At 48.7% G+C, this 21950-nt stretch overlaps 1 protein-coding gene across 1 annotated transcript; it reads left to right on the top strand.

The window, feature by feature from the left end:
- Nucleotides 1-328: 328 nt before the first annotated feature.
- On the top strand, nucleotides 329-11048 carry LOC310633257 (zinc-alpha-2-glycoprotein-like; the record flags this gene model as incomplete). The annotated part of the gene is made up of 8 exons (XM_083350955.1): nucleotides 329-401; nucleotides 4383-4628; nucleotides 4901-5176; nucleotides 5665-5952; nucleotides 7184-7255; nucleotides 8686-8828; nucleotides 9427-9606; nucleotides 10959-11048. The coding sequence occupies 8 exons, from the start codon at nucleotides 329-331 to the stop codon at nucleotides 11046-11048; spliced, it is 1368 nt and encodes a 455-aa protein (XP_083207081.1).
- Nucleotides 11049-21950: the final 10902 nt, after the last annotated feature.

Raw genomic sequence — 21950 nt, 5'->3', positions numbered from 1 at the left:
ATGCAAGAATCTTTATAGATGTTTCATTGCCTTAGGTAACAACTTAATCCTGTTCAGGTGCCAAGCATTTTTGTTCTCCTTCCCAGAAGTTGGAGAGGGATCTGCTTCTGTCTGAGCGTTTCTCCTCCTACAGAATCTCCATCTCCAAGCAGGAGACAAACCCGGTCTGGTTCAGGTTCCAGGCACAGGGCATGAATGGCCCGGGGCCGTGGGCAGGGTGGGGCAGAGAAGACGGAGTGGGCGGGGTTTTTCCTTCCCTGACTTCGGCTGCTTCGCCGGAGGAGGCGGTCTTTGGTCTTCGGCTGCAGACGCGAAGGGCTGGGGGGCGATGCGGCTGTCCCAGGCGCCCCTCTTGCTCCTGGGAGCCGTGCTGGGGGCCTCCTTGATCGGGGGCGGCTGCGGTGAGTTCCTGGAGGGAGTCGTGACCTGGAGGGAGGGAGCAGAAGGGGAGGGGGGAATATTATTACTTTTGTTGTTGATTATGATGATGATGGTGGTGGATAATAATAATAATAATAATAATAATAATAATAATAATAATAATAATAATAATAATAATAATAATGATGATGATGATGATGATGATGATGATGGAAGGGACATTTCAGGTCTTCTAGTCCAACTCCCTGCTCAGGCAGGAAACCCTGAACCATTTCAGACAAATGGCTGTCCAGTCTCTTCCAGTGTTGGAGCATTCACCCCTTCTGGAGGCAGCTTGTTCCACTGGCTAATTCTCCTCACTGTCGGGAAATTTCTCCTTAGTTCCAGGTTGCTTCTCTCCTTGACTAGTTTCCATCCGTTGCTTCTTGTCCTGCCTTCAGCCGCTTTGGAGAATAGCTTGACTCCCTCTTCTTAGCCCCCCCGCCAATATTAGGTGTTGTGTCCTGGGCTGGGTCTCCCCCCCCCCCCCCCGCTGAGCTCCTTTCCCAGAAGGGAAAGTCCGCCTTCCTGGGGGGGGGGTTTCGCGGAGCCCCCTTCAGGAACGTTGGGCGTCTCCTTGCTAACCGGCGCCCCCTTTGCACTTGGGAGAAAAGAGCGGGGGGGGGGAGAGAGAGAGCGGCTCTCTCTAAGTATGACAGTTTTTCATACTTAGGACCATTGCAGCCTCCCCACGGCCACCCAATTTATGCTTGGATGCTCGACGGCTGATTCGTAGTTACGACGGTTGCCTTGTCCTGGGGGAGTCGGGTGATCCCCTTTGGCGACCTTCTGACAAGCAAAATCAGTGGGGGAAGCCAGGTTCCCTTAACAACCGCGTTACCAACTTAATGACTGCAGCGATTCACTTAACAAGAGTGGGAAGAGAGGTCGTAAAATGTTTCCGCTTAGCCACATTAACTTTGGACTCAGTTGTGGCCGTAACTCGAGGACAATTTTCCAAGAACAGAGGGACCTTCGGAGCTCAGCCAGTTTTTCTCTCCTGGGCTGCAAAAACAGGGCAACGCCTGGCTGCTCCTCACAGTCTGCTTTGGTGTGTGTGATTGTCTCTGTGCTTCCTTTTCTCTCTCTCTCTCTCTCTCTCTCTCTCTCTCTCTCTCTCTCTCTCTCTCTCTCTCTCTCTCCTTTCTCTTTCTCTCTCTCTCTCTCTCCAGTCACTCCCCCCCCCCATTCTGTCCCTCACCCTTTTCTCCTTCCAGGCTCTTCCAGACATGCCCGGTGCTATTCCTGCCAAAAGTTTCAGAGCCAGTTGAAGCCAAAAACTGAATTCCCTCCTCCAATTCACAGTCACAAATCACAATCCCCAATTAGCTTGAAACGTGGGCTCCTTTCCCGGCCTTCCTCCACGGGGGTTTCGTTGAGTCCCGTAGGAAACCTGTCTGGATTTCCTTGCTCATCCTCTCCCCTTCGCATCCGGCAGGAAAGGGCGGAGGAGAGAGCGACCGCCGGTTCTTTGGGCAGCGAAAACTCAGCCAGGCTCGAGTCTGCGAGCCAAGCCACCTTTGCGAAATCCCTTAACTGGCGGCGGCGGCAGCAGGGACGGCGTGCAAAAGTGATGGGGGGGCGCCACCGGGCAATTTGGGGCGGTGGCCTACAGAAGCGATCGCGTGGGGGGGGGGAATAGGGGGCACCGGGCAAGCAGCAGAAGCTTTTGACCCTTTGCACGCCATCCGGCGCCGCGGGCCCCCTCGCCCCCCCCCCCTCCGATCACTCCTGCACGCTCCCCCGCCCTCACCGCCAGTTGCCCGGCGCCCTCCCTGCCCCCCCGCCGCAATTCTTTCTGCACGCCACCCCTGCCAGTTTCTTGGCTCAGCGCTCTGACAGACCCCCCCATCGCGTTTAAACCCCCCCCCCACACACACACACACGCCTGCCGCCGATCGCTCGATACCACCGACTCCCTTTGAGGGGTGGGGGGGACTGTTGGTCCCGTGCAGCCAAAGGCCCGGGTCAAACGCGGTCGGGGCGAATGGGCAGGGTCGAGGGACCAGCGGAGGAGGAAAGCTGGCTGTAAATGGGCTGAGAGGATGGAGTTCCAAACTGATCAGAAAGCCGGGAGATTTCCGCTTATCTGAAGGATCATTCACAAGAAAGGTACCTTTCGGTTTGGAGAAGATGGATAGATTATATTCAGAATAAATATGGGAAAATTTTAGCATATGAGTAAATTTTAGATAAAAGGAACGCGGTGGCTCAGTGGGTTAGGACGCTGAGCCTGTCGATCAGAAGGTCGGCAGTTTGGCGGGTCGAATCCCGAGTGCCTCGTAGCAGAGTGAGCGCCTGTTACTCGTCCCAGCTCCTGCCAACCTAGCAGTTCGAAAGCACGTAAAAAATGCAAGTAGAAAATTAGGGACCACTCCGGTGGGAAGGTAACAGCGTTCCGTGTGCCTTTGGCATCTAGTCATGCCGGCAACATGACCACGGAGACGTCCTCGGACAAGCGCTGCCTCTTCGGCTTTGAAACGGAGATGAGCACCGGCCCCTAGAGTCGGAAACGACTAGCACGCATGTGCGGGGGAACCTTTACCTTTTACCTAAATTTTAGATTGTTATAGTTTATTTCCTTTTTTTCCTATTATTAGTTTTCATTATATGATATGATATTTAGTATTACTATTGTTTAATAATTTGGATATTTTAGTTTGTTTGTATTTATGTTATAGGGAGTTAAAGCGTATTATGTATTTGGTTATTTATATAGTTGGTTAATGTTAGTTAGATTATGATTATTATATATCTGTAACCCTGTAATCAGCTCTGGGAAGTGGGGGGAGGGGGGTAAGGGTGGGTTGGGGGGGGATAATATTGTAACTTTTATAAAACTTTTCAATAAAAGCCTCCAAATCAAAAGAAAGAAAGAAAGAAAGAAAGAAAGAAAGAAAGAAAGAAAGAAAGAAAGAAAGAAAGCTAGCTACCAGCCTGCGTCTTTCACCCATGTTAATACAGATGCTTGATAATACAAAGCCCACTCAGGTAGGCCAAAGCCTCCATTTTCCTTAGTATCTTGCAAGGTTTTCATCTTTATTCTAGCTTTCTTTCCTTGCCATACAAACTGTTCTTTGGGGAGCGAAAACTCAGCCAGGCTCGGCATTATCCGGGACTGGTCTAACTTATATGTAAGGGGGGTGGGGGAGGGGCAGGGGCAGCCGAGGGCAATGGGGAAAGAGGTTGCGTCAGGAGAGTTGGGGGGCGGGCAGGAGGGGCAAAGAGAAGGGAGGGGCTGTTTGTAGAAGAACAAAAGCCTTGTTTTTATTTTGTTTTGTTTTTTTCATTTTCCCAGCCAGGAGGCGAAATGGCACCTTCATTCATTTCGCGTGGAAGGAGACTTCGCCAAAGTGGCTTGGCTAATAATGGAGGCAGCTCGAAGGGAAAAGGAGCAAGGCCAGGACGGCTTTTGGCATTGCGAACCAGGAAAGGCGGTATTAAGAGGCAGGGGTGCTGCGCCCTACCCCGCCCTGCCAGAAGCCTTGGCGCCCGTTCCTGCTCCCCCCTCTCCCCTTTCCTTACTACTGCCGGGAGTTGCAACCCAAGCCACTTTGGGGAAACCCCTTAAAGGCGTCTCTCTGGAGAGCAACCAGGTTGAACAAGGGAGCTCCAGGTCGATAATAACCTGGGCCCGACAGAGTGACTGACTGGCACTGCCTGTGGTTGGCAAGGGAGGTTCCGATCTCAGTCAGGCACAGAAGCAGCTGGCTGGGGATCCTGAGGGCCCAGAGGAGCTGTGGGGGGAACTTAACCAGATGTGGGTCTGCCCAGATGTTTTTAAGGTCAGCCAATGGATGCTGGGGCTTCTTCCTTCGGTTTAAAGGAAAGAATCTTCCCAAACAGGGAAGGAAGAGGGTGGCCCTCACCTGTTGGGGGTCTGCTGGGTGACAATAAAAGGTTGGAGGGGATGGAACTGAAGTGAAGACCCCCCCTCTAATTCCCCCCTTCTCCCTCTCCAGGCTCTCCCACACACTCCCTGTGCTACCTCTACCTGCATCTGTCAGAGCCCAGCCAGGGACTGTCCCAGTTCCCCATTAGGGTCTACCTGGATGACCAGCCCATCGCTTGCTTTGACAGCGTCACCTGGAAGATGGAGCCTCTGGTGCCCTGGATGGAGGAGATGGAGAAGAAGATGTTTCTGGGCCCTGCGTGGGTCCTCAGGGCTGACCTGGAGAAGTTATTAAAACTGGGTCACCAGACTGGAGGTGAGCAGGGCCAGTGCCACCTTTGGCCAGCAATTCCTGCAGGGGGCAAAATAGTGAGATTTTCTTTCTTGAATCCCCCCCCCCATTTTATCCCTTACCTAGAAATTCAGCAAAAACAGGTTAATGGCAGTATAAGTTCTTTCCTGGTGTGTTGAGGAAGAGAAGGAGAAATTGGGTTTCTCTCTCTAGGAGGAAGGGGAGGGAGGCTACAATGATGCCTCGGAGAGGAATCCTGGCCCCTTCTCACCCACCCCTCTCTGGGTCTCCTTCAGGGCTTCACACCTGGCAGGCAGTTTTGGGCTGCGAGCTCAGGGAAGACGGGAGCAAAGGAGGGTTTTTGCGCTACGGCTATGATGGGATGGACTTCATCAGCTTCGACAAGGAGAACCTCACCTGGGTGGCAGCTCAGCCCCAGGCCCAGAAAGTCAAGGAGAAGTGGGAGAAGGAAGGAATATGGTCTAACAGAATGAAAGCCTTCCTGGATGAGACCTGCATTAAGTGGCTGGAAATATATCAGTCCTACAGGAACAAGACTTCGCAGAGGATCGGTGAGTGGCAAAGGGGGTCTCCATTGAGTGTGTTTCTTTAGGCTCCCCCCTCCCCACATTAACTTAAAAGAACCAAGCTACCTTTTAAGCTGTTGACAGAAAAGGCTCAGGAAATATCCCACGTCCCTATTACAGAAGCAAAATAATCTTCAATGCCCACCCCCCAAAAAATAAGGACTTCAATGAAAAAGAAACTAACTGAACAAGAAATTAATGCCAAAGGCCTTGTTCTGTTTTTCTGAGAAAACCTTGCAAAGCAGAAGAAAAGAAATCTCCTGGGTTTTGGGTCAGAAGGAAAAAAAATCAGTCTGTTTCTGATTTCTCTCTGGAGGAACAACTTGACCAAATTCCATCTTTGAGAGTCCCACAGGTTGAGGCAAGGAGAGAGGGAGCAATGGGAAAGGATGGTCAAAGGAGTTCTTGCTGTTTAAATCGCCTTGCCAGAAACTCTCAAAATCCTGGGATTTGTGTTGTTGCTGTTTCTGCAGAGCCCCCAGTGGGGAAGGTGACCCGCAAGGAGGTGAATGACAGCCTGGAGGTCCTCAACTGCCAGGCCTTTGGCTTCTACCCCAAGGAGATCCAGGCCACCTGGATGAGGGACGGAGAGATCTGGAAACACAAGACCCTCCAAAGGAATATGGCCCCCAACTCGGACTGGACCTATTATTTCTGGCTCAGCATTGAGATCGACCCAAAGGAGAGGGACCATTTTTGGTGTCTCCTGGAGCACCAGGGCTTGCAGGAGCCCCTGGTCTTGGGCTGGAAGGAGGAAACAGGTGAGAGGCTGATGGGATTGTGACATGTAGATTTTTCACGAATGAATGAATGAATGAACGTTTATTGTCAAAGTACAACCATGTATACACTGAGATTGGCTGAGCCTCCCTTTGTGACCACCACCACCACAACTCACAGTGACAACAAACCCACCATCTTGTTACACCATGAGCTAATTGCACAACACACCAGCCTCACAAGTCAATCATACAGCGCATGGATAGAAGCTGTTCTTCAGCCTGTTGGTGTGGCTCGCTATACTTCTAAATCTACTACCAGATAATAGGAGAGTAAAGAGATACCAACCAGGGTGTGAGTCATCCCTGAGAATTTTCCTCACTCTTCCAAGGCAGCGAGCACTGGCGATGTCATCCAGTGGTGTCAGGAGACAGCCCACAATGTCTTGTGCTGTGCTCACCACCCTCTGTAATGCTTTCCTATCCGTGGCTGTCAGACCAGCATACCAAACCACAATACAATATGAGAGGACGCTCTCTATAGTAGACCAGTAAAAGAGGGTCATTAGCCGTTGTTCTACCCTGTTCTTCCACAAGACCCTGAGGAAGTAGAGTCTCTGTTGGGCCTTTGTAGCCACCTGGGTTGTATTAACTTTCCAGGTCAGATCTTCACAGAGATAAGACTCCCAGAAATTTAAAGGAGGAAACTCTCTTTACACAGCTCCCCTCCCCAGATGTAAAGTGGGGCAGGTTCCTCTTTTTTCCTCTGGAAGTCTAGCACCATCTCTTTTGTCTTGCTGATGTTCAGGTGCACGTTGTTCTCTAAACACCATAGGGATAGTTTTTGTACCTCCCCCCTGTATGCTGTTTCATCTCCACCAATGTTTAAAATAGTGTATGTGGGGGGTGGGCGGTTGTTTTCTTCTGCACCATGTTTTCAGGTGGAGAGCAGGGAATACAGTCCTACAATGAGCAATGCAAGAAAAGTGATTCCTATCAGGGGAGTTGGAAGTAGTAATTTTACAGCAAAAGTATGAAGAACTGACACATGATAATACAGGAGATCATATGATGCATAAATGGTTGTGGCTCTTCCTGATTGGTTGTGCCCTTGGAGGCCATTGGCTCTTCCCTCTGCAGCCTGGGGGGGGGGCTTCCTTCAGGTGGGGGGGCACTTCCTGGAGGCCAAGGCAGGTTGGGAAAGGTTTCCACTGTTCAGCATCTCAAGGAACTCAGCATTTGCCTAATCAAAACCATCTTTCTCCTCCTTTAGCCAAAGTGTGGTGGATTTTTCTGGCGATTGTGGCTGCCTCAATCTTGGGACTTGGAATTTGGTTCCTGATCCGTAAGTGAAACAAACACACCCTCCTGTGTCTTTCTGGGTTAGCTGAGCTGGTGAGGATGGGAAAGAGTTGCAGCCAAGACCCTCCCCCACAAACAGCATTTTGAACAGGGATCAGGAAGGAAGAAGAAGATATTAATACCACTTTACGCGAAGTACTAATACCGATTTACAATGCCTTGGTAAGGCCACACTTGGAATACTGCATCCAGTTTTGGTCACCATGATGTAAGCATTTGGTCATATAGACTCTATCTATTATAGTATAGTATAGGTGGTACCTTGCTCGATAGTAGTAACTGTGAGAGAGATCTTGGAGTCCTAGTGGACAATCACTTTAATATGAGCCAGCCGTGTGCTGCAGCTGCCAAAAAAGCCAACACAGTGCTGGGCTGCATTAACAGAGGGATAGAATCAAGATCGTGTGAAGTACTAATACCACTTTACAATGCCTTGGTAAGGCCACACCTGGAATACTGCATCGAGTTTTGGTCACCATGAAAGAGTACAGAGAAGAGCAACAAAGATGATTAGGGGACTGGAGGCTAAAACATATAGGGAACGGTTGCTGGAATTGGGTATGTCTAGTTTAATGAAGAAAAAGATGAGGGGGGACACGATAGCAGTGCTCCAGTATCTCAGGGGCTGCCACAAAGAAGAGGGAGTCAGGCTATTCTCCAAAGTGCCTGAAGGCAGGAGAAGAAGCAACAGATTGAAACTCGTCAAGGCGAGAAGCAACCTAGAACTAAGGAGAAACTTCCTGACAGTTAGAACAATTAACCAGTGGAACAACCTGCCTCCAGAAGTGGTGAATGCTCCAACACTAGAAGTTTTTAAGGGTTTCCTGCCTGAACAGGGGTTTGGATTAGATAACCTCCAAAGTCCCTTAAAACGTTACTATTATGATTATGATATTCAGCCATTTTTCCATTTCCTGCAAATCTCAATATATTCCCCACATTCCTCTTCTCTGGGAGGAAAACTCTTTGGCCTGGATGGACTTTCTTCAGAGGAGCAAGTATCAGCAGCTCAGGAGTCCAGTCTTGGCACTTCCTTGTGATTTTCTCAGCCAGGATTTGGAAGTGCTTTGCCTTTTCCTTCTTCCAGGACGGGCCTTCTCTTCCGATTGGCTGGTGATTCTCAGTTTAGCCTTTCAAGATCAGCCAAAGGTTGCTGGTTCTTAGATCTGGCTAGCTTAAGATTAGGTCAGAAAAGCTGTGACAGCTGAATTAAGAACTTCTCAGCCCAGAGAATGTGAGGAAACACCACCTTGCCCCCAATAAGATTCCAAGAGGTTTAGCATCATTATCGTAAAGGCGATCCAATGAAGGTCCCTATGGAGGTCTTCAGAATAAATCCTTCTCCATCTGAGGCAGGAGTTGCTGCTCCCCAAAAAACAAAAGAACTGTCTTCTTTTGTTTTTCATCTGTCAGGTCGATGGAAGAGATGCACAAATAATCTCTGTCTGGAAGTGACAATTTGCCATGATCCGACTCCTTCAAAAGGCATTCCTTCTTTCTTCGTGCACCATATAGAAGATGAGATGCAATCAATGTTGTTGCCGCAAACTTCAGAGGTGAGTGTGATTGTTGCGGATTATTGCTGCTATTTAAGGCACAATACTCTGGGCTTCGGGTATACCTGACAACCAAGACCAGGAGGATTGTTGGAGGTGGGGAATTAATCCTCAGAGCGTTTCCAAGGGAGTCAGGTGGGGATCCTGGGCTTCCTCGGATGGGTTGCTCTGCAGGGGAAGATCCGGCTCCGCTCAGCCTCTCTGGCCCATCAGCTCCGAGGCAGGAGAGAGAAACGGGGAAGGAGCCCAGAGCAGGAATTGGGGCACCCTAGAGAAATGGGGGATTTCTGTCCAGGAAGGACTGGAGGGGAGGGGGGAAAGAAAAGGGCAACTGGGGGCGATCCAGGGAAAAAAGGCTCCTTTGCCAGGATGAGCTGGAGGCACAGGGAGGGACCCTGGGGGAGAAGTGGGGGGGCACCAGCAGCTCTTTGTGCTGTGGGGGGCTTGCAATCCTCCCTTCCTCTTTGACTGCTTCTCCTCATGCCTGATGAGCTCCCAGTGGGGGGACGAGAGAGCCGAGGGGAGGGGAGAAGAAACAAAGCCCCCCCAATGCAAAAGGAGGTGTTCACTTCCCTCATTTTTTTCTCTCTCCTTGAAGCACAAGCCATCCTGTGGGCTGCGAAGGACACAAAGTGATCCAGAAATCAGTGTGTCATCATTGCGCAGGCAAGAAGTAAAGCCGCTCCAGAAGGAAAACAAGAGTTATCTACTTCAGCAGCCCTTCACAGGAGAAACAGGAAGGAGACCAGGAAAACGCATCCATGATCACCAACTAGCAGTCAGAAGACATGATAAAAACTTCATTTCACAAGAAATGGATAGACTTAACGGGACCTTCAGCTGGGAAACTGTGAGCATCCTTAGATCAAGCCAAATCCAAAAAAAATGCCAGAGAATTCCTGGAGGCCTGCCGCTTGGACAAAGTGACCATCGACAGGCACACAGAGATAAACAACGTCTACATTCCAAAAACCTAAAAGGAAACAAGAATACCAAAACATCTCTTAAGCAGCAACCAACACCTATATGAGCAAAAATTAACATCAAGAATAATCCAAGACCCACAATCAAGGAAACAACCTCCCAACTGAGCAATTACCAATACAGACAAGCTAACAGTCAACAGCCAAGGAGCCTCCAAGAACACCCCCACCAACACTTGAGAGGGCAAAGCACTAGAATGTAAAAGGAGAGCCAAACCCTGCTTCCTTCTAGCATGGATGATGTTACCTAGTTTGGTACCGAAACACCTGCAAGAAAAGCACCAAGTCAGAGAAGACAAAGGATCCCACAGCAGCAGGTGAGAAGCATCTGCCAATCCAATGTCACAACAATGGCAAGAATTATATTTGTGCAACTGTGGAAAAATGAAGGAATACCATCAGATGAAGAAATAATAAAAAAAATACTAGAATGCGCAGAGATGGACATGAAATATAATATATAATACGCAATATAATATATAGAAGAAGAAACTAATAAAAAACTTTTTTAAAAAAAGAGTCAGACCATCGGCCATCCTACCCAAGGATGCCTGTGCATTATGGGCAGGATGCTGGTACCCAAGTGGCTGAGAGATGCTTTCGGCATAGGTAAATGTTACGGATCAGGTCAAGGTCTCCCACACCTTGTAAGCTTTAGCTGGACTTACGCCATGCTAGGACTACTGAAAATGTACATTACGTAAGATCTTGTTCTTAACGCTTGGCACACCGTGATGTATGTTTTCCTGACAGGCAATGCGTGTTCTTCAAAAGTGTATAAAGGGGGGGGGGTCCACTATGGAGCATGGATTTTGGAGCAAGTCCCATTTTGTGAAAATCAAATTCTTCCTCCTTTCCACCTGTCAGGTGTGGTTCTTGGGCTTACACGCCTGGGATTTTGGGACCATCTACACAGCACCTCCCTGCCCCCTTTTCCCTCCTTCCCCCCTCCCCCACACACCCAGCAATCCCTGTGCTTGGAGGTTGAAAGAGCCCCCAGGAGTGGAAAGTTCCAGATATCAGGGAGGATATATCTCCCCCTTTGGTTGATTTACTTTCCCAGCAATGGGCTGGGATGGGGGAGGGGGCGTCTTTGTGTCCTTTGCTTCATGCGCTCTCTGGGTCATTGTAATTCTTTTCCCCTGAGTTACACACCAGCAGCACAATCTCACATCTGTTGCTGCTGCGCCAACCTCAGAGCCTGAAACCGCCAAGAGAGGCTCCTAAAGAGCGATGAAAGGGCAACGGTTGGAGAGACGGCGCAGGTGTTCATCTCCAGAACCTCTGAGAAGAGCCCAGTTTAGCAGCTTTGTAGAAGTTAACTGCAATGGAAAGGGGCACCAGACGGTGGTGGGATTCAGCCGGTTCTCACCACTTCGGCAGAACCGGTAGCTATTTTTTTGTTCTCCAAGCCCAGAATGGAGTTCTGGAATGGCATCCACACAGAGAAACGGTTTTTCCCTTCTTTGAATCCCACCACTGGCACCAGATGAGGGACTTCTTCCAGGAGGTGAGGAAAGTCCCACCCTGGCCAAGGTCCCTTTCCCCTCACCCACAAGCATCCTTCCCTAAGCAGGACATCCAGAGTCCGTTGAGGGTTTCCTGTGGAGCAGGTTGACCCAGGATGTCTCTGGAGATTCCCAATCATCCGGGTCAAGGTGGTCCCAAAGGTTTTTTTTCAAAAGGCAACTGGACTTTCTTGGGGTTTTATTTTATTTTATTTTTTGCTTGAGAATCTTGAGCTTCTCATGCAAGAAGCGCAGAAGATGGATTGGGGGCCTGATTGGACTTGCCACCTAAGGGCAGAATCGCCTGCAGATGTTGACTTGTGTGGACAAAGAGAACGAAGGGTGAACTCATTTTTACCAGGCTGGCTGAGGAATTCTGGGAGTCGGTCCCCGAGTCACAGAAGGGCCGAGTTCGAAGGCTCCGGTCCGAGGACCCAGAAGACGAGCTGCTGGTGCGGAGATTTCACAACTCTGGGAGCTGCATCCCTTTTCTGATTGTGGCGGGGTGTCTGTGTGTGTGTGTGTGTGTGTGTGTGGAAGCTGACCGGAGGGAGGCTTACTCTCTTTCCTGACAGGAATGGGCGGGGGAGGAAGAGGAGGGGGAGGGGGAGGGGGAGGGGGAGGCGGGCAGAGCTCTGAACGTTCTCCTGTTCACTTTCACTTTCACTCCAAATCAGAAACGCCGAAACTTCGAGGAAGCTCCAGGAAGCGCGAGGGGAAGGAAGCCGTTTTTCTTTTGGCAACGAGGCTTTTTTTTGGGGGGGGGGAGAGGCAGCCCCAGCACAGCGCCCCCTCCTTCCCTCCCTCCCTCCCTCCCTGCTTCTCCCACCCACTTCTCCCCCCTGGCAAGACTCACCAAGCCTCTCCCGAGGGCCCCAGAGCCCGCGATGGGAAGGGCTGGCCCTTAAGGCTGAGGATCGGCAGCGATCCAAAGGCCCAAAGCGCCCGATTCGGTTCCGTTCGGGATTCATTTCCTATATATAAAAAATACCTAGATTTAAAGAACGGCCGATTCCAGACCGCCCTTATTTTCCTAAGCAATCCAGCGCTTTTCTTCGGGACTTCGAGGCAACCCCCATCATCCCCAGGCCGCAGGGGAGGATGGGGATTGTAATCCAACATCCCAACATCCCCCACCCCAAGGGCGGGGCTCTCTCTTGAGTAACCAGGGGCACTGAGCTGACCCGCCTCCTCCATAAAGGCCGTTCCCACGACGCCTGGCCCACCAACTGAGGGGTTGGACTAGATGACCTCCGAGGTCCTTTCCAACCTTATTAACAGTATACTACCCTATGTTCCTCTGCGCTCTCGGGGCTGGGCGGATCTTTGCCCCGAACCTCCTTTCGCTCCGGCTCCTTCCCTTTCCTGGCTCTCTCGGGGGTCTCCTTCCCTTCTCCCCAAAGGGAGCTTCGGCGCTGGGACCCCCCCGCCCCCCCCCGCGGATGACCTCCGCGCCCCTTTCCCTTCCCAGCGCTCAGCCCCTCCGGCGCCCTTGGCTGACTTTCTCCTTCGCCGCCAGCTGATCGGGGCTGCCCGTCTGGCCTCTGGATCCGGCCGGGGCTTCCGAGGGCCCGGATGGAGCTTTGGTCCGCGGCGGCCCTCCTGGTGCTCTGGGGAGGGTGGGCAGGTAAGGGGCCGGCGGGGGCGGGGTGGGGAAACCTGAGACCGGCCGCCTGTTTTTCCCGTGGCAGCGAGTTCCAGAGGCTTTGCCTGGTTGGGGAGGGCGTCCTATCCATCTATTTCAATCTATTTCTTTCTCTTTTTTTCCAAATTTTATTGTTTAAAACTTTGGACACGATGTGAACGGACTGACATACCTTCTTGTCTTACATTGTTTTTGAGATTTACATATTTGTATACACACAATATACACATCAGTTATATCCAATTATACCATATTTAAAGCAATCAACCAATCCATGAACTCAGATGGAGACCTTCCTTTTGTTCCCACCAAAAGTAGAACTTCTTCCAGATTTTATAATAGCCTGATTGGTCTTTATTCTTGATTTCCAGGGTCAATTTGTCCATTTCTGCGCAGCCCCAAATTTTATTTATCGCCTCGCTTTCCTCCGGTATTTCACTCCTTTCCCAATTCTGGGCGAACGACGTTCTTGCTGCTGTAATGATATAGATCATGAAATAGAGTTATTTCCATCTATTTCTAATAGCCCTTTTTAATCTTGCTGTAGAGGGATGATTTTTTTTAATTAATACAATATGGTTTTTTTTCTTTTTCCTTTCTGTAAAAAAAAAGTTGAAATGATTTAAACGAAGCAAACGTTTCAGTTATTTAAATGTGACGATAAGAAAAGCATAAAAATGTGTTTTGAATGAGCGTGAAAGGATTAGATGATCAGATCTACTGAATGGAATGCTTAAAGTTTAAATAGATTAAATACATTCTCAGCTACGGTCAAACAGAATAAGAAATTGAGGGAATAAATGTATATTAAATTAGGAGGGATACATATTTTAAGTCCTATGTTATATTTTTGTATCCCCGTGCTTTTGCCTTTCTCTCTCTTTTTTTCCTCTCTCCTCTTATTCTACTTTTTTTCTTATTAAGAAATATAAAAGTATGAGAGGGCTTACATGGAAAAAATAGAATTAAATCCACCAATGTAAATGTAGTTAATTGTTGAGAAAATTGTCACTAGGAAGAATATTTAGAATTTGGGGGGGAGAAATAAGCACGGTAAGAGGATTTACGGTAAGGCAACTAAAATGACAAATAGGATTATTGGAAAAACTATACACTTAATAGTTTATCAAAATAATGAGAATTGTTTTAATCTAATGTTTTGCAAAGAAAGATACTTTGGGGAAGGGAGAAATCAAATGAAATTAACATATGGAGTATAGATTATAGATATTTTTTTTATTGAAAAGTTTTAAAATACATTTTTAGAACATATACCCCAACTCCCCCACCCCCCTCCCCTTCCCTCCCTTCCCAACACCCCCCCACCCCCCCACCCCCGACTTCCCAGAGCTGAATACAGGGTATTTTCCCATACAATCTTTCTCTAAAATATTCTAATTACTATAATTACTCTTTAAATCCTATCGCACTTTAACTCTCCTTAGCCATAGAAAAAATAAGTAACATATCCTCTAATTATAATAACTAATAACTATTCGAAAAATAAACGATACTTTGTAGTCCCATATTTGTTCCGAATATAATCAATCCATCTTCTCCATTCCACTATATATCTCTGTTGCGAGTGATCTTTCACATATGCCGAGATTTCGGCCATTTCTGCCAAGTTCGAAACTTTCAAAGTCCATTCTTCTATAGATTATAGATATTGTCTTATAAATGCTACCCAGACAACATACTGTTTACAAATTACTGAAATTACTGAATGACTTATGTTATGTTAAAAAATACCAATAAAATATATACAAATACCAATAAAATATATACAAAAAAAAACAACCAAAGGGAGTTGGTGGCAGCCGTGAGGCTGGGGGGTGGGGGGAAGCGCGATGGGGGGGCTGTCAGGGCGGCGAGCCAAGCAACTGGCAGGGGTGGCGTACAGAAGCAATTGCAGCGGGGTGGGGGTGGGGGGTTGCGCAGGGCAGCTGCCGGGGATGGCGGGGCGGCGTGCAGGAGTAATGGGGGGGGCGGGGAGCCTGGTGGGCAACTGGATGGGGCAGCGGCGGCGTCCAGAAGTGATCAGGTTTTTGAGGACAGCGAGGGGGGGGGGGCAACTGGACGCTGCACCGTGTAGAAATGATCACCTGCGGTGGGGGGGGGGGGGGTCGCCGGGCTGATGGCAGGGAGGGTGGCGCCGGATGTTGTGCAATTATTATCATCATCATTGTCATTATTAAAAGCTCAAAAGCCTCTGCTGCTTTCCAGGTGCCCCCACTCCTTCTCCCCCCCCCACACACTTCTGTAGGCCATGGCCCCAAATTGCCCGGAGGGCCCCCCCCCCATCACTTTTGCACGCCGTTGCTCTCGCCGCCAGGTATGGGCTTCTCAGTCAGATGTAACGAAGGGGGGGGCAGAGGGAGGAGGAGGAGCAAAGCCGGCGCGGCTTTTGGCGTTGTGAAGGGGGAGAGTCGGGGGGGCGGGGGGGTGGCAGGCGAACGGAGGTGGTGGGCGGTTTGGGTGGGGACCCCACTCTGGCCACTCCGACCTGACGCCTAAGAGGCAGTTTGGCTGCGCCCCCCCCTCCGAAATGCCACTTCGGTTCACCCGCCGCCCCACCCCCCAGAAATCCTGCCTATCATTAAGGAGGGGAGATCTTAAGGCAGACTTTCCCTGAAGAAAAAGTCCTCCAAGTGTGGTTGTGTTTGTGAGATTTGAAAACCCAAAATTTGATACAACTCGAAGACAAGTCTGGTTAACAAAAACAAAGATTTATTGAAAAGAAATTGAAAATAATAAAGAAAGAAAGCCTTTGCAAACGCGGCCTCTTAGACCCTTCCCAAATTGGATTGGGTTCAAAGAGCGCCCTGAGCAAGTTTCAAACCAGGCATTTATACTTTCTTTTCTGGATACATGCCCCCCCCCAAGAAACTTAAGTTAGTCTTTGAAGTCATTTACATCTCTAAAAGATCTTCTTTGAAGCTTTTTACACTCAAAAGACTTATTGTTAACAACTTCCTGACATCCGTCACTATCTTATCTTGTTTTACTTGCAACCTTGGGATGTTCCTATCTTCTTTGAAGCTTTTCAACATTTAAAAAAAAAAACTTTGTTGATTACCATTTGTGAGTCCTCTGCCTGAGCAGGAAATAGATAGCCCCACATCTTAGTGTTACATTTGATACAATTCATTGGTGTTACATTTTATACAATTTACCTTTTTTATTTATTTTCCTTTATGTTCGTGTGTGTGTGTGTTTGTGTGTGTGTTTGTTTGTGTGTACGCGCGCCTCCCCATGCGCCACTTCCCTTTCCCTTCCGCGCCCTCCCCCCTCCCTGCCGGTCTTCCTGGAAACACTTGGGGGGGGGGAATGGCAAGTGTGAAAACCAGGAAGCCCTGAAGGGAGATCTTAAGGCAGAGTTTTCCTGGACTTTGAGAAGACAAAGTGCTCCAAGTGTGGTTGTGAGTCCGTGTGTTCCCTTCTTTCCCCATTGCCCTCTGCTGTCCCTGCTTCTCCCCCCCCCCCCTTATAAATCAGACCAGTCTCCGGGATAATGCAGAGACTCAACCCTGGCTGAGTTTTCGCTGCCCAAAGAATCGGCGGTCGCTCTCTCCTCCGCCCTTTCCTGCCGGATGCGAAGGGGAGCGGAGTAGCAATGAAATAGAGAGAAGTCATCCGAGGTGTGCCAAGTGAAGCCCCGCCCCTTTTGTCCCACGCTTCGCTCCCTGAGCCTACCCCCCCCTGCAAAGCCTGCGCGTCCGCGAAACTCCGCCGCTCCCTTTCTCTCTTCCACCCCCAGGAAGGGGGCGCGAGCGGGGTCCTAGCCGGGCGCCCCCCCAATGCGGGACGATCTGCTCTAGACTAGACTAGTCCAACCCCCTGATCAAGCAGGAGACCCTCTACCATTTGGGACAAATCCAACCTCTTCCAAAAAAGCTCCCGTGCCAATGGAGCCGCCACAACCTCTGAAGCCTTTCCGCTGGTTAATGGTATCCATGGTTGAGGCGTTTCCTTCTGGGCAATGAGCTGGGGAGGGGGGAGGGAGAAAGGGGGGAGAGACCCAACCCAGAATAAGCGCCCATCTTCCCTTTCGTGCTTCTCCCCCACCGGTTAACTCACCGCAGCAGCAGCACACACACACACACACACACCCCGCACCAAGGCCCCCAGCGCCTCCCCCAGGAGCAAGAGGGGCGCCCAGCGCAGCCACATCGCCCTCCAGCCATCCACGGCTTTGCGGCTCCGCCGGACTTCTCCGCCACTTCCCAAATGCGGATCCTGGAGGAAAAAGAGAAAACGGCGCCTTTCGCTTTCCAGCCCTTCCAGACGAGGCGGAGCGGAGGGGGCTCCTAGAGAGACCCTGCCCAGAACACGCAGCGACGATCCCCTTCAGCTGATCTCCAGCCCCGTTTTGTGCGCAAACCACCCGGCTGTGCCTGTTGTGTGAAGGCAGCCTCCGCGATGCCCGCTTCGTCCATAGTTGTTGCGAGGCCGCTCCGAGCGACCACCGCCCCCAATCACTTTTGCAAGCTGCCGCTGCCAGTTAAGGGACTTCGCGAAGATGGCTTAGCTCGCAACTCTGTCTGATCTAAGGAAGGGGGGAGAGGAGGAGGAGGAGGAGCAAGGCCGGCGCAGCTTGGGCGTTGCAAAGGGGGAGGATGGGGTGGGGGGGGCGTGTAGAAATGATGGACCTACTCGTTAGCTGCACACCCAGGAATTTGATGCTGGTAATCCTCTTCACAGGTGAATCATTAATGCACAGAGAAGTGTGGCTGTGCCTGCCTTTTCTGAAATCGACAATGATCTCTTTGGTATTTAAAACTAGGCTGTTTTCCTTACACCAGTTCACCAACCCCTCAACCTCCTTGCGGTAAGATTCCACCTTGTCATCATGAATAAGGCCCACTACTGTTGCGTAATCTGCGAACTACACAATATGGTTGGTGGCTAACCTAGCACTACAGTCATGAGTCAACAGGGTGAACCACAGCCCTGAGGAGACCCTGTGCTCAAGGAAATGGTGCTAAAGGTATTTGTTCCAGCTCACACATATTGAAAGAATGAACCTTTATTGTCAAAGTACAACTATGTGTACATTGAGATTGAGCCTCCCTTGTGCTCCCACCCCCCCAACACACAGTGACAACAAACCCTCCATCTTACTGCACCATGTGAACCAACTGCACCACACACCGGCCTCCCGTGTCAATTCTGCATTCACAAAAATAATTTCTCATTCAAAAGCCTAACAACCCAGGGATAAAAGCTGTTTTTCAGCCTGTTGGTGTGTGTTCCCCCCCCCTAGATAGTGTGTCCTAGGGAACCATTGGGTTTTTTGTAGATTAGGACGTCCAGAAAGGGGAGTTGGTTGTTAGCTTCTATTTCCATAGTAAATTGTATTTTGGGGTGTAGGCTGTTGAGATGTGTGAGGAAGTTGTTCAGTTTTTCTTTCCCATGTGGCCAAATTACATACATATGTATGTCATCTACATATCTAAGCCAGAGTTTGGGTTTGTGTTCAGATTTGTCTAAGGTGTTGGGATCACCTCTCTCACCTGTCATCGCAAACCTATACATGGAACACTTTGAAACCAAGTCAATTGTACATAAAGTTTATAGAATTATTTCCCGTTCAAGAGTCTAACAGCCCATGGGTACGGAAGGAGAGTAAAGAGATACCGACCAGGGTGTGAGTCATCCCTGAGAATTTTCCTCACTCTTCCAAGGCAGTCAAGTCCTGGCGTTCCAGAATACCAACCGTTGCCCTTTCATCGCTCTTTAGGAGCCTCTCCTGGTGGTTTCCGGCTGTGAGGTTGGCGCAGCAGCAACAGATGTGAGATTGTGCTGCTGGTGTGTAACTCAGGGGGAGAGAATTACAGTGACCCAGAGAGCGCATGAAGCAAAGGACACAAAGACGCCCCCTCCCCCATCCCAGCCCATTGCTGGGAAAGTAAATCAACCAAAGGGGGGGGATATATCCTCCCTGATATCTGGAACTTTCCACTCCTGGGGGCTCTTTCAACCTCCAAGCACAGGGATTGCTGGGTGTGTGGGGGAGGGGGGAAGGAGGGAAAAGGGGGCGGGGAGGTGCTGTGTAGATGGTCCCAAAATCCCAGGCGTGTAAGCCCAACAACCACACCTGACAGGTGGAAAGGAGTAAGATTTTGATTTTCACAAAATGGGACTTGCTCCAAAATCCATGCTCCATAGTGGACCCCCCTTTTATACACTTTTGAAGAACACGCATTGCCTGTCACGAAAACACACATCACGGTGTGCCAAGCGTTAAGAACAAGATCTTACGTAATGTACATTTTGAGTAGTCCTAGCATGGTGTAAGTCCAGCTAAAGCTTACAAGGTGTGGGAGACCTTGACCTGATCCCTAACATTTACCTACGCTGAAAGCATCTCTCAGCCACTTGGGTACCAGCATCCTGCCCATAATGGACAGGCATCCTTAGGTAGGAAGGCCGATGGTCTGACTCTTTTTTTAAAATAGTTTTTTATTAGTTTCTTCTTCTATATATTATATTGCGTATTATATATTATATATTATATTTCATGTCCATCTCTGCACATTCTAGTATTTTTTTGATTGTTTCGTCATCTGATAGTATTCCTTCATTTTTCCAGTGTTGCACAAATATAATTCCTGCCACTGTTGTGACATTGGAGGGGATTGGCAGATGCTTCTCATATCCTGCTGTGGGAACCTTGGTCTTCTCTGACTTTTCTTGCAGGTCTTGTGGGTCTTGTGTTATTCTTGATGTTAATTTTTGCTCATATAGGTGCTGGTTGCTGCTTAAGAGATGTTTTGGTATTCTTGTTTCCTTCTCGGTTTTTGGAATGTAGACGTTGTTTATCTCTTCTTCCCCCCCTTCTTTTTTATTTTATTGAAATCATCCATAACTACATCATAACAATACATCGCAGTGCTTATTAAAATTCTTTTAGAAAAAAAAATACAAAACATAATAAACATTCTAATAATTTAGACAAGTTTATTTATTTATTTATTCGGTTTATATACCGCCCTACTCCCAAAGGACTCAGGGCTGTTTACAAGGCAAAATTTAAAAACAATACAATATAAAATTAAAATTAAATTAAATTAAGTCTAGCCGCAAAAAATTAAAATCGCAATTTAAAACATTAAACCCCTCAGTCCAGACCAGATAGCTCAAAGAGCCAGGTTTTTAGGTCCCGGTGAAATGAACGAAGGTCGGGGGCAGTCCGGAGTTCCATTGGCAGTTGATTCCATAGGGCAGGTGCGTCCAGAGAATGCCCTCCCCCTGGGGATCACCCGTCGGCAATCTTTGACCGGCGGTACCCTGAGGAGGCCCTCCCTGTGGGAGCGCACAGGACGATGGGAAATTGATGCTGGCAGCAGGTGCTCCCTCAGATAATCCTAACTGTTACATCATATAATCAATCCTTCCCGTAACCATCCCTTTTTGTCAACCATTCATACCACGGTCTCCAAGATAAATAATAATCTGTATCCCCCTTATCTTTCAACAGCGTGGTAAAACGGTCTGATTCATTACCAGCCTCTCCAGGGCTGGCAACGGCCATGTTTGGCCTCAAATCGGTGAAAAGATTGAGCTGGGGGAGGGGAAGAGAACTTTCCTCACCCACTCGCCTGGTCCGCGACGTCACCGGAAGTCTACGTTTATTCTGGATCAAAGCTGTTGTGCTATAATTAATCTCTTGTAAGACTTCTATGGTCTATGTAAGCAGATATAATTAACCTTAACAGGTCTCTCCAGATAGTTTGAACTCGTAGAAACACCTTTTATATAGAAATACCTTTATTGCAATTCAGATGACGTTGTACAGCATTTCCAAGATATTCCCGAGGTGTCTCCAAGGTTAGAAGATGATAATGCTCCCAGGGTCTGCATATTGGGACCCCATGTTTTCTGCTAATGAAGCATGGCTCTCCAGGGAAAAAAGGAGGAGGAAGTCCATCCCAGAAAGGGGAGGGGAAAGGAAATACATCATAGGGTAGGAGGGTCTGACTGCCCACACTGTGATTTCTCCACACAGCCATGTGGTGGCAGCACACTCCCCGTCTGGTATTTCATAATACCACCATATAAAATCCCATAACGGTAGTTATGCAAATGCAAACACGTTTGTGGTTTGTTGTCAGAAAACAACTAAGAAATATAAGTAATACATCTGAGAAAATTATATAAAAATAACATGCATACATATAAATGTAAACTTGAGGGATATGCAAAAAATAAACATGATATATGAGGCATAAAAACCTGAGAGATATAAGAGGTAAACATGCGTCCATATAGGACATAAAACCTGAGATATATAAAATAAACATGCATACATATTGCAATAATAAAACTGCCATTTCAGGCTGAGGTTTTGCTTGTTGCGTTCAAGACCTGAAAGATATAAAGAACATGCATATATATTGCAACAATAACAATTGTCTTTTCAGGCTTCAATAGTCTGGATCAGGTTGAAGACACTTTTCTTCTTGAAGGCAGGACTCAATAGGGAAAGAAACGAGTTCAGTGTTCAAGGGTTAGAGGCAAGACAAGTTCTTTGATAGTCTTATGGAGGTTTTAGTGCCTTTCGATTCTTGAGCTCGTTGGTCCTTAAACAGAACAAGGTCTCTAGCTTGGAGATTGGGTGAAGATGAAACGTTGGTGACTGGAGCATGACTTTGATGCTCCCCGCCATAACTTGAAGCAGGGTTGGATACAGGTGGTTGCTGTGGATTGCCTGGAAGTGGATCAGGATGCGTAGCTGTATCGTGTTTGTCGCTATCGCATTCTGTGCACTTGTCAAAGGCTTTTCAATTTTTAGCAAAATGGCCATATGAAGCACAGCACCTGTAGCGTATTCGTCCCCACCACCTGAATTGCTCCATTTAGAAGGAGGTGGTACAGGATGTGAGTTGCCACCACCTGAATCACTCCAAAGAGGAGAGGATGGTACAGGAGGTGAAATGCTACCACCTGAATCACTCCATAGAGGAGGAGATGATACAGGAAG

Source organism: Vipera ursinii (assembly GCF_947247035.1).
Source record: "Vipera ursinii genome assembly, chromosome: 2".
In the NCBI taxonomy this organism is placed as follows: Eukaryota; Metazoa; Chordata; class Lepidosauria; order Squamata; family Viperidae; genus Vipera; species Vipera ursinii.
The sequence above is the reverse complement of the archived record's forward strand: the minus strand, read 5'-3'. Positions and strand labels throughout refer to the sequence as shown.